Below are 12,971 nucleotides of genomic sequence, written 5' to 3'. Positions count from 1 at the left end.
ACTCTTCAAGGGTGCATGACCATAAAAGATATTATTCATATAAATAGAACAACCATTATTCTCTGATTTAAATGAATAACCATCTCGCATTAAACAAGATCCAGATATAATGTTCATGCTCAACGCTGGCACCAAATAACAATTATTTAGGTCTAAAACTAATCCCGAAGGTAGATGTACAGGTAGCGTGCCAACGGCGATCACATCGACTTCGGAACCATTTCCCACGCGCATCGTCACCTCATCCTTAGCCAATCTTCGCTTAATCCGTAGCCCCTGTTTCGAGTTGCAAATATTAGCAACAGAACCAGTATCAAATACCCAGGTGCTACTGCGAGTATTAGTAAGGTACACATCAATAACATGTATATCACATATACCTTTGTTAACCTTGCCATCCTTCTTATCCGCCAAATACTTGGGGCAGTTCCGCTTCCAGTGACCAGTCTGCTTACAGTAGAAGCACTCAGTTTCAGGCTTAGGTCTGGACTTGGATTTCTTCTCCTGAACAGCAACTTGCTTGTTGTTCTTCTTGAAGTTCCCTTTCTTCTTCCCTTTGCCCTTTTTCTTGAAACTAGTGGTTTTACTAACCATCAACACTTGATGCTCCTTTTTGATTTCTACCTCCGCTGCCTTTAGCATTGCGAAGAGCTCGGGAATTATCTTATCCATCCCTTGCATGTTATAGTTCATCACGAAGCTCTTGTAGCTTGGTGGCAGTGATTGAAGAATTCTGTCAATGACGCAATCATCCGGAAGTTGAACTCCCGGTTGAATCAAGTGATTATTATACCCAGACATTCTGAGTATATGCTCACTGACAGAACTATTCTCTTCCATCTTGCAGCTATAGAACTTATTGGAGACTTCATATCTCTCAATCCGGGCATTTGCTTGAAATATTAACTTCAACTCCTGGAACATCTCATATGCTCCATGACGTTCAAAGCGTCGTTGAAGACCCGGTTCTAAGCCGTAAAGCATGGCACACTGAACTATTGAGTAGTCATCAGCTTTGCTCTGCCAGACGTTCATAACTTCTGGCGTAGCTCTTGCAGGAGGCCTGGCACCTAGCGGTGCTTCCAGGACGTAGTTCTTCTGTGCAGCAATGAGGATAATCCTCAAGTTACGGACCCATTCCGTGTAATTGCTACCATCATCTTTCAACTTAGCTTTCTCAAGGAACGCATTAAAATTCAACGGAACAACAGCACGGGCCATTTATCTACAATTAACATAGACAAGCAAGATACTATCAGGTACTAAGTTCATGATAAATTTAAGTTCAATTAATCATATTACTTAAGAACTCCCACTTAGATAGATATCCCTCTAATCATCTAAGTGATTACGTGATCCAAATCAACTAAACCATGTCCGATCATCACGTGAGATGGAGTAGTTTCAATGGTGAACATCACTATGTTGATCATATCTACTATATGATTCACGCTCGACCTTTCGGTCTCTGTGTTCCGAGACCATATCTGCATATGCTAGGCTCATCAAGTTTAACCTGAGTATTCCGCGTGTGCAACTGTTTTGCACCCGTTGTATTTGAACGTAGAGCCTATCACACCCGATCATCACGTGGTGTCTCAGCACGAAGAACTTTCGCAATGGTGCATACTCAGGGAGAACACTTTTATCTTGAAATTTTAGTGAGAGATCATCTTATAATGCTACCGTCAATCAAAGCAAGATAAGGTGCATAAAGGATTAACATCACATGCAATCAATATAAGTGATATGATATGGCCATCATCATCTTGTGCTTGTGATCTCCATCTCCGAAGCACCGTGCTTGTGATCTCCATCTCTAAAGCACCGTCATGATCACCATCGTCACCGGCGCGACACCTTGATCTCCATCGTAGTATCGTTGTCGTCTCGCTAACTAATTGCTTTTACGACTATCGCTACTGCTTAGTGATAAAGTAAAACTATTACATGGTGATTGCATCTCATACAATAAAGCGACAACCATATGGCTCCTGCCAGTTGCCGATAACTCGGTTACAAAACATGATCATCTCATACAACAAATTATATCACATCATGTCTTGACCATATCACATCACAACATGCCCTGCAAAAACAAGTTAGACGTCCTCTACTTTGTTGTTGCAAGTTTTACGTGGCTGCTACGGGCTTAGCAAGAACCGTTCTTACCTACGCATCAAAACCACAACGATAGTTGTCAAGTTGGTGTTGTTTTAACCTTCGCAAGGACCGGGCGTAGCCACACTCGGTTCAACTAAAGTGAGAGAGACAGACACCCGCCAGTCACCTTTAAGCAACGAGTGCTCCGAACGGTGAAACCAGTCTCGCGTAAGCGTACGCATAATGTCGGTCCGGGCCGCTTCATCTCACAATACCGCTGAACCAAAGTATGACATGCTGGTAAGCAGTATGACTTATATCGCCCACAACTCACTTGTGTTCTACTCGTGCATAGCATCAACGCATAAAACCAGGCTCGGATGCCACTGTTGGGGAACGTAGTAATTTCAAAATTTTCCTACGCACACGCAAGATCATGGTGATGCATAGCAACGAGAGGGGAGAGTGTTGTCCACGTACCCTCGTAGACCGACAGCGGAAGCGTTATCACAACGCGGTTGATGTAGTCGTACGTCTTCACGATCCGACCGATCAAGTACCGAACGTACGGCACCTCCAAGTTCTACACACGTTCAGCTCGATGACGTCCCTCGAACTCCGATCCAGCCGAGTGTTGAGGGAGAGTTTCGTCAGCACGACGGCGTGGTGACGATGATGATGTTCCACCGATGCAGGGCTTCGCCTAAGCTCCGCAATGGTATTATTGAGGTGTAATATGGTGGAGGGGGCACCGCACACGGCTAAAATATCGTATATCAAGTGTGTATAGAGGTGCCCCCCTGCCCCCGTATATAAAGGAGCAAGGGGGAGTCCGGCTGCCCTAGGCGCGCCAAGGAGAGAGGGGGAGTCCTCCTCCTAGTAGGAGTAGGACTCCCCTTTCCTAGTCCTACTAGGAAAAGAAGGGGGGAAGGAAAGAGAGGAAGAGGGAGAGGGAAAGGGGGCTGCGCCCCCCTCTCCTAGTCCAACTAGGACTCCTCCTAGGAGGGGGCGCGCCACCTCCTGGCTGCTGCCCTCTCTCTCCCCTCAAGGCCCACTAAGGCCAAATACTTCCCTGGGGGGTTCCGGTAACCCTCCGGCACTCCGGTTTAATCCGAAACTTCTCCGGAACACTTCCGGTGTCCGAATATAGTCGTCCAATATATTAATCTTTATGTCTCGACCATTTCGAGACTCCTCGTCATGTCCGTGATCACATCCGGGACTCCGAACAACCTTCGGTACATCAAAACATATAAACTCATAATATAACTGTCATCGTAACTTTAAGCGTGCGGACCCTTTGGGTTCGAGAACTATGTAGACATGACCGAGACACCTCTCCGGTCAATAACCAATAGCGGGACCTGGATGCCCATATTGGCTCCCACATATTCTACGAAGATCTTTATCGGTCAGACCGCATAACAACATACGTTGTTCCCTTTGTCATCGGTATGTTACTTGCCCGAGATTCGATCGTCGGTATCTCGATACCTAGTTCAATCTCGTTACCGGCAAGTCTCTTTACTCGTTCTGTAATACATCATCCCGCAACTAACTCATTAGTCACAATGCTTGCAAGGCTTATAGTGATGTGCATTACCGAGTGGGCCCAGAGATACCTCTCCGACAATCGGAGTGACAAATCCTAATCTTGAAATACGCCAACCCAACAAGTACCTTTGGAGACACCTGTAGAGCACCTTTATAATCACCCATTTACGTTGTGACGTTTGGTAGCACACAAAGTGTTCCTCCGGTAAACGGGAGTTGCATAATCTCATAGTCATAGGAACATGTATAAGTCATGAAGAAAGCAATAGCAACATACTAAACGATCGGGTGCTAAGCTAACGTAATGGGTCATGTCAATCACGTCATTCTCCTAATGAGGTTATCCCGTTAATCAAATGACAACTCATGTCTATGGCTAGGAAACATAACCATCTTTGATTAACGAGCTAGTCAAGTAGAGGCATACTAGTGACACTCTATTTGTCTATGTATTCACACATGTATTATGTTTCCGGTTAATACAATTCTAGCATGAATAATAAACATTTATCATGATATAAGGAAATATATAATACTTTATTATTGCCTCTGGGGCATATTTCCTTCATCTTCCCCTTCCTTCCCCCTCCTATTAGGACTAGGAAAGGGGGGAACCTACTCCTAGTAGGAGTAGGATCCCCCCCCCTTGGGGGCGCACCATGAGGCCGGCCGGCCCCTCCTTTATATACGGGCACCCCATAGACACACAAGTTGATTGTTTAGCCATGTGTGGTGCCCCTCTCCACAGATTTCCACCTCGGTCATATCGTTGTAGTGCTTAAGCGAAGCCCTGCATCGGTAACTTCATCATCACCGTCATCACGCCGTCGTGCTGACGAAACTATCCCTCGGCCTCAGCTGGATCAAGAGTTCGAGGGACGTCACCGAGCTGAACGTGTGCAGATCGCGGAGGTGTCGTTCGTTCAGTACTTGATCGGCTGGCTCGCGAAGACGTTCGACTACATCAACCGCGTTACTTAACGCTTCCGCTTTCGGTCTACGAGGGTACGTGGACACACTCTCCCGCTCGTTGCTATGCATCATATAGATAGATCTTGCGTGACCGTAGGTAAAAAATTTGAAATACTGCGTTCCGAACAATATATAGGTGGGAGGGAGAGGGGAGAGGCCAAGGGGCGCCCCAAGTAGGTACAAATCCTACTTGGGCTCCTGCCCTTGGCCGCGCCCCCTGCCATATTTGTCGGAGGGGGGAAGGAAAGGGGGGAGAGGAAGGAGGGGGAGGCTGAATCCCCCCCCCTCCCTTTCCTTTCCCCACTAGGGCGGCTGCCATGGGGGCGCACCAGCCCCTTGTGGGCTGGTGGGCTGGTGTGCTCCCCTCTTATGGCCCAATAGGCCCACTAACCTCCCGGGGGTGCCCGGTACTCCCATGATCACCCGGTACACCCCGAAACACTTCTAGTGTCCGAATACCATCGTCCTATATATCAATCTTTACCTCTCGACCATTTCGAGACTCCTCGTCTTGTCCATGATCACATCCGGGACTCCGCACAACATTCGGTCAGCAAATCAGATAACTCATATAACACTATATCGTCAACGAACGTTAAGCGTGCGGACCCTACGGGTTCGAGAACTATGTAGACATGACCGAGACACCTCTCCGGTCAATAACCAATAGCGGAACCTGGATGCCTATATTGGCTCCTACATATTCTACGAAGATGTTTATCGGTCGAACCGTTATGACAACATACGTAATTCCCTTTGTCCATCGGAATGTTACTTGCCCGAGATTCGATCGTTGGTATCTTCATACCTAGTTCAATCTTGTTACCGACAAGTCTCTTTACTCGTTCCGTAATACATCACCTCGTGACTAACTCCTTAGTCGTTTGCTTGCAAGCTTATGATGTGTATTACCGAGAGGGCCCAGAGATACCTCTCCGATACTCGGAGTGACAAATCCTAATCTCGATCTATGCCAACTCAACAAACACCTTCAGAGATACCTGTAGAGCATCTTTATGATCACCCAGTTACATTGTGACGTTTGATAGAACACAAGGTATTCCTCCGGTATCCGGGAGTTGCATAATCTCATAGTCGAAGGAATATGTATTTGACATGAAGAAATCAATAGCAATAAAGCTGAACTATCATTATGCTAAGCTAACGGATGGGTCTTGTCCATCACATCATTCTCCTAATGATGTGATCCCGTTATCAAATGACAACACATGTCCATGGTTAGGAAACCGTAACCATCTTTGATCAACGAGCTAGTCTAGTAGAGACTCACTAGGGACACGGTATTTGTTTATGTATTCACACATGTATTTAGGTTTCCGATCAATACAATTCTAGCATGAATAATAAACCTTTATCATGAATAAGGAAATATAAAATAACAAATTTATTATTGCCTCTAGGGCATATTTCCTTCAAATCGAACATATTAGAACATAAACATCGATCTACCACAACACCATATGAACATCATCGGCCCTGATAAGCAAAACCTAGCATACTAGAATAGAAATCATGTAATACTAGCACATAAGCATTGATCTACCACAACACCATGAACGTCATCAACGACGACAAGAAAAACCTATCATGGTATTAAAACAGGAGCACTAGCATCTGACCTACCACATCCTCGCACAACATCATGAAGCAATACTTGCATAACCTACCATACTACCTACAGGTCTACGTTTTCACAATCCGAGGACGCGCGCAAGCTCGCGCCATCTTCCCGCTAACACGAACTCAGAGCCACGTTTTCACAATCTACACGAGATGAGCCTGGCTAAGGAAAACTATCAATTTGGCCGTTTCTCCACGGCATGGCTGAGTGGTGCTTTGCGATTCTTGCCGGAACAAGGTTTTGATGCAGCCCAGCTACCTAAATGGGCCAAAATTGCATCCGCAGAACCAGTATAGGGGTGTTGCGGTCAACCAAACACGGCCATGCGAACTACCTGCTGCTTATGAAAAAAAGAAACAGGTAGCGGACTGTGGGTGGTTTGCATGTCGGCCAAATACATCATGTAGTGAGCCTAAGCATTTCGCTCGCTAGAAACAAGATATAGATGGGCAAAATCTATTAGACGCTCACTGTGTACAACAGTTCTTTTCTTTTAACACCACTGCGTCCAGTGGTTGCCCAAACACACAGCTAGGCGAGGCGATCACTCTTGGTGGGCCGGCCTATTTAGCATAGCCTAGTGTATGGTTTTCTACCGGTTTTGGGAACCTTCTAGAAGGTTCCTGGATCGATTTTCATTTTTTTGTTGTTTTTAGTGGTTTTCTGATTTCCTTTCCGGCTCTTTCTCTTTTTTCAAAATTAACAAATTTCAGAAAAATACATATTAGTATTTTATAAAATTGTTCACAAATTCAAAAAAGTGTCCTCATTTTCAATAAATTTTCGCAGTGCTTTTAAAAAGTTGTGATTTAAAAAAATGAAAATTGAAAAATTGTTCACGAATTTGATTTTTTTCAGATTTTCAAGAAATTGTTCACAGTTTAAAAAAATGTCCACGTTTTCAATATTAAAAAATTCAAAAAATATCTGCACATTTTCAAAAAACGTTCACGTTTTTAGAAAGTTATCAATTTTAAAATTTTCCAGAAATTTAAAAACAAATCGCATTTCCATTAAATATTCATATTTCAAAAAATAATAACAAGAAAAATCACCGTAGTGAACCAGCTCGCTACAGGGTCCAGTTCGCTACAATGGACCGAATCACTACAGTGCCCTGCTGCTCACCAGACTTGTCTTCTTTTTTCTTCTGTCATATAATGCGTTTGGTTTCAAAAAAAAATTAGTTCTCTTCATTATTTCTTCTTCCATTTAATGCTTTTGGTTTCGGGAAAAATTGTACCAACCTAGATACATTGACTGAGATCTGATGAACCACAAACTTCAATGCAACAGATGCAATTCGTAGAGAAGCAAGCCTGTAAAAAATGGAGAACCCTACTGAAACTCCAGAAGTAGTTAGACACGGTGAGCAAGAGAGGAGCTGGAAAACCATGTCGCCGAGGTTCCACCGGGCCCAAATGAGGGCCCCATCCGATACAAATTCATCCAATAATATTCCTACAGAAGAATTCACATATGCAGGTAGAAGACTAGAGAAAGAATGAGGATCATTTGATGCAGCTGATGCACGGAGGGCGAGAGGCTTCCAGCAAGAGAATGGGAGGATGCTCCAGGGTCAGACGAACCAGGAACATCACCACCTGCCTCCCCAGGTCCTGGCGAAGGCGATGGAGCAAGGTACGAGTCGTGGATTGCTGCGGTGGACGGCTCCATGAGTGGAGGAACTTGATGCGGTCCTGTGAGGGGAGGAGCAATATACAGATAAGAAACAGGAGTTGGTGCAGCACAAGCAGGAGACTGAAGAAAACGAATAGCAGTACTAAACATATGCATTTCTTGTATCTTGGAAATGAGGTTGAAGTTGATCCTGAATTTAGCATGCAAGTAAAAAATTCCCTTATTCAGTACTAAAAAATTCTTTCAGATTAGTACGTTGAAACCTGGCAGTCGTTTTCACCTGATTTTCCATTGTTCTATGTATCCCAACAAGAAGTCAAAAACTATTGGTGTTAATCGATCGGACTCTGGGAATGCTTGATGCGGCTTGGTTCAATTTTCAGTATTTCACAAGCATATTAGGCCTCCTTTGGTTCATAGGGTAGGAAAACAATAGGAAATGAGATGCCATGTATCTCAAATCCTATGAATATGAATAGGAAAGGAGATGCCCTTTGGTTCACATCATAGGATTTTTTCAATTGAGTCTAGCCTAATGTTTATTTTCCTATGAAATGTGAATGATAGGAAGAATTCCTCCATAGGAATAGGATCATATTCCTACAAACCAAAGGGGTCTAAAGGAATTTTTCATATAGAAATCCTGTCCTATGAAATTCCTACAAGATTCCTCCAAACCAAAGAAGGCCTTAATGATATTTCCGAAACATGTTTCAATATCAATGCATTTTCACTCTTCTCCTTGTCCTTTTGGATGATAAGTATAAATAGTTGCATACAGTATTCGGTAGGCAGTAGTCAATTGTACAGTGGACTAAATGGGAAGAAAACAGAATACTTACCAGGGCATGTAGGTTGAAGACCCGAGGACAGCCTGCAAACGCAAAGATGTATTATGTAAGTATCTTCAACCCGGATAAGCTGAACAAAGATTATTTGGTTTTTTTTGCTTACGATGTGGTAATGCTTCCGTTAACGAAGCCGGCATAGCTGCAAGACGAGACACCGCAGCCACCGCTGGTGGGCTGGGTAGTCACGTTACCAAGCATTAGACTGCTATTGGAGCACTGCATACTTGAACATGACGTTCCTAATGAAGCTGGAGTGCAGTACAGACTGCAGGGGAAGAGAAAATGGAGATTACTGTCTGAAACTCACTTCAGTAATACAACTACATTGAACAAAAGACAAGGTAACTTTACTTGAGATCCCCTGGCCCACAGCTGCATTCCACACAGTTACCAGCAGTAAGTGCATATGTCCCGTTTGCCACGAGCAATCCATAGTCCGAAGCAAAGTTAGGAAACGTAGACGCGCATGCTAATCAGAGAAACAAATAGCAGGCATCATTAGAAAAATAAACAGAGAGGTACCAAAGCAGGCAAGCAGATCCAATTCAACTATCAGTACTGAACATAGTTAACCATCAGCAAAAAAAAAAAGGGCAGCCCGGTGCACGTAGCTCCCGCTTGCGCAGGGTCCAGGGAAGGGTCCGACCACTTTGGGTCTATAGTACACAGCCTTTCCCTACATTTCTGCAAGAGGCTGTTTCCAGGACTTGAAGGCAACAGCTTTACCGCTGCGCCAAGGCTCCCCTTCATAGTTAACCATCAGCAAAAAGAGGAAAATCAATGGAAGTAAAAGAACCCTTACATGAATAAAAGTAAAGATCCATCAATTAATATTTATAAGTATGTGTCATCTTATTCCTGTGTTTTTCCTATTAATATTTTTTCTAATTCCTATTATCCAAAGGAAAAGCTAGCATACTGATTGATATGTGCACTCAACATGAGAGCTCATAACAATCATGGTATCCACATCACCTATATGGCCACATGTACCTCACCAAACACAGAAAAGTTAATCTTTTACAACCTAGCAGGCTCAAGCATACTTTATCCCAATCCTGGACCACCGATATGAAACAGATTAAAATGTATTTATGCATCCAACATTCGTCAAATCCAAACGTTGACGTTCATCAAATGGCCGCTGTCTGTTGGGCCTTGTGGAAATGTTGGAGCAATATGCCAATTCAGTACAAGATTCTGACTCAGCCTAATGAAGTTGTACTCAGACTCGGACTTATCAATCTTTTGCTGCACTGAGAATGCTGTGGCAGGAAGGCATACAACTTAAGATTGACCTGATTTGATCAGTTGTGGGAAACATAGGAGCTGGAAGATGACTTATTTATTTGTAAAAAAGGCTGTCGCCTTATGAGTGAAATAGGCGAGGAAAATGATGCATACAGCTCCACATAGGTGAACACCAAAATGAGCATTTGATCTGATCATTCAAAGTAATTGCCAAAAGCCAAAATTCCGAATCTGGATAACCATAGCATTGTCATCCAACCGCCAACTGTGCAAATGACTGTCATTTTAGTATCGGTTCCAAAAATACTTTGGTGTTTAATTGTTCACGGTAGTTCCATTCCTCACTCTATCCTTTTGGGTCTGGGCTGCAACCTGGTAATAATCGTAGTATGTTGTATGCAAACAATCTTTAGCTTTCAATATAAAGCCAGGCCCCGTGCCTTTTGTCTAAAAAAGCTTAACATTTCTAACATGGCCTAAAGTATCACCAATCTGCCGCTTTACAGCCTTCACAATGGTCTTTTTGTATCTGGTTTGCAAGTATAAAACGGAGAAGCAAAAAAGTATTCACAGCTATTGGTGAAATGACATCCGCAGATAACTTCACAGCACAATTGGTGGGAAAATGATGTGGAATGTGTTGAGGCAGTCGGGTTCAGTGGCAGCGTTAATCGGTCCTACTATTGGGAAAATATTTTACCTGATAATGGAACTGCAAGGATGTCGCCGGGTGCCACGACGGGGCTCCCCATGGCATTCACATTGCTGAGATCCGTGACAGTGGTGGCGTGGGTGGCAGCGATGGATTGCACGGTGTCCCCGACCCGCACGACATAGGAGAGGTAGACGGCGGGGAGGTTGTTGTCGGTGGAGTTGAGGCAGACGCAGGGGAAGGGGACGACGAGAATCTGGCCGGCGTCGAGCAGCGCGTCGGGGTCCGCCTCGGCGAGCCCGTTGGCGCTGCGGATCTGGTCGGCGGAGGCGAGGCCCGCGAAGACGACGTCGGCGACGGTGGCGAGCGTGTCGGCGGGGCGCGCGGCGTAGCGGACGGAGACGGACTTGCGGACGCCGTCGGCGCAGGCGCAGCGGGTGGGGACGCGGAGGAGGAGCCCCGCGGGGAGGATCCGGTTGGCGGCGCCGGGGGAGGCGAAGTCGAGCGCGTTGGCGGCCAGCAGCGCCGCCGGGTCCGCGCCGAAGAGCGCCGCCACCTCGGAGACCTTCATGTCGGCGTAGAGCGAGTAGCCGAGCAGCGCCGCGCACGAGTCGGCGCTGGAGCAGGGCTCGATCGTGGTCTTCGCCGCCGCGCCGCCCGCCGCCGCGAGGATCACCAGCAGCGCCGCTGCGGCCGCGGCCGCTGGCCTCGACATTGGGGCCCGGCGAGGGGCTTAGGGTTGGGGCCTCGGGGGGAGTGGGGAGCTGAGCTCGAGCTCTCTCTCGGCTTTTGCCTGCACAGTGTGCGAATCGAAATTTTTGGGCAGGAGCCGAGACTGCCGACTAGGCGAGAAGGGTGTGGAGGCCTCGGATGCCACGCAGTTGGCCAGTTGTCTATGACATGTGGGTGCCATGTCGGCGGACCCCAACCGTCGGTGGGAGGGACGTTGTTTTCTGGCAGAAAGACTGTTTGTGCTCGGAATCTGTGTCTTGTGCGGGGAGGAGGGGACCGATATCTCGTGACCAACTCTATTTATGTTGGGTAAATTGAAATTTGTACTTTGATAATTTGCCTTGTTTCCATTGCAATTTATCATTTGCCACAATGATTCAGCGAAAGCATTCGGTCGTGAGCGAACTGATTAGATGGTTAGAGCAACTTCAAAGGGGCGACCCATTTGGTCCGCCTGTGCTCGTTTGGATCGGTGCGGACAAAAAAGACTACCCAACGCAGAGATTCATTTTTATTTTGCGTCCGTTTTGTGTCCGCGCGGACCCATTTCCGTCTCAAATTTGGGTTGCATTTGGGTCGCCGGCGGACACAAAGCGGGCGCTTTCTCTTCTCTCCTCGTCCGCTGCCCACTGCATGTGCCGCGTGGCCCACATGTCATCCAACCACCCACCCATCACACCCATCTCTCTCATCTTTTTTTCTCTCTCCTCATCCATGCCACACTGCGAGCGCCTCGCCAGCCTCCTCCCGTGGCATCTTCGTCGACCCCGCCTCGCCGCGGTTCGCCCTGCTGCGCCCGGCGTCGACTCGCCATCGCCTCGCCTCGTTGCTCCCAGCCGCGCCCCGCTGCTGCGTCTGGTCACGCCTAGCGTCGCCTCGCCGCGCCCTGCCGCGCCCACCCGTGCCCGTCCTCAACTCGCCGTGGCCTCGCTTCACCGTGCTCGGGCGCGCCCGGCCGCGCCCATCCTTGACTCGCCTCACCCCGGCCGCGCCCGGCCCCGCCGCGACTGGCCGGCACTCGCCGCACCCACGCCGCCGCCCCTGCGCTCCTGAGTCCTGACCGGCGACGAGCCACAAGCAGCCGCAGCTGGCCGCGAGCATGTGTGCTGGTGCTGCGGCCGCGCGCGTGCGCTAACTGGATGCAGCTGGTCGTGCATGCATCCAATGCTGCCCGCCGCGGGCGTGCTAGCTAGCTAGCTAGCCGCCGCTGGCTGTGCATGCTTGCTGGTGCTGCCGTGCCCGGCTGCTAGCTAGCTAGCTAGCCGCGGCCAGCCGCACGCGCATGCGGGCGCGGGGACAGAGTGAGCTCCGGGGCGGAGGGTGGGGCTTGCGCGCGAGCGGCGGCCGGGAGCTCGCGTGCGAGGAGGCGGAGCTCGCGGGCGAGGCGGCGGAGGCGAGCTCGCGGGCGTGTAGGGCGGGGCGAGGTGGCGCAGGAGCTCGCCCATCAGGTGTTCGATTAAATACCAACGCGGACATGCAAAAAATGCGTCTGCCTTCCGTTGGGCGCATCCGCCGACCCAAACGAAAAAGCGGACGCGGACACGCGGACGGGCGACCCAAACGGACAAAATCG

General features: G+C 47.7%; 1 protein-coding gene across 1 annotated transcript; it reads right to left on the bottom strand.

Annotated features, from left to right (window-relative positions):
• Positions 1-7,593: 7,593 nt before the first annotated feature.
• On the bottom strand, positions 7,594-11,492 carry LOC109773383 (lysM domain-containing GPI-anchored protein LYP6). Its single transcript, XM_020332077.4, has 5 exons — positions 10,715-11,492; positions 9,115-9,232; positions 8,867-9,028; positions 8,755-8,786; positions 7,594-7,971 (listed from the first exon to the last, which is right to left on the bottom strand). Exons 1-5 carry the CDS (start codon positions 11,379-11,381, stop codon positions 7,745-7,747), a joined length of 1,206 nt encoding a protein of 401 aa, XP_020187666.1. The 5' UTR covers positions 11,382-11,492; the 3' UTR covers positions 7,594-7,744.
• Positions 11,493-12,971: the final 1,479 nt, after the last annotated feature.

This window comes from Aegilops tauschii, chromosome 7 (genome assembly GCF_002575655.3).
Source record: "Aegilops tauschii subsp. strangulata cultivar AL8/78 chromosome 7, Aet v6.0, whole genome shotgun sequence".
Taxonomy (NCBI): Eukaryota; Viridiplantae; Streptophyta; class Magnoliopsida; order Poales; family Poaceae; genus Aegilops; species Aegilops tauschii.
The sequence above is the reverse complement of the archived record's forward strand: the minus strand, read 5'-3'. Positions and strand labels throughout refer to the sequence as shown.

Coding starts and splice junctions, on each gene's coding strand:
- LOC109773383 (XM_020332077.4), bottom strand. CDS start 11,381: ATGTCGAGGCCAGCGGCCGCGGCCGCAGCGGCGCTGCTGGTGATCCTC. Junction 9,233..10,714: donor CCTTGCAGTTCCATTATCAG/GTAAAATATTTT, acceptor TTCTCTGATTAG/CATGCGCGTCTACGTTTCCT. Junction 9,029..9,114: donor TGTGGGCCAGGGGATCTCAA/GTAAAGTTACCT, acceptor CTTCCCCTGCAG/TCTGTACTGCACTCCAGCTT.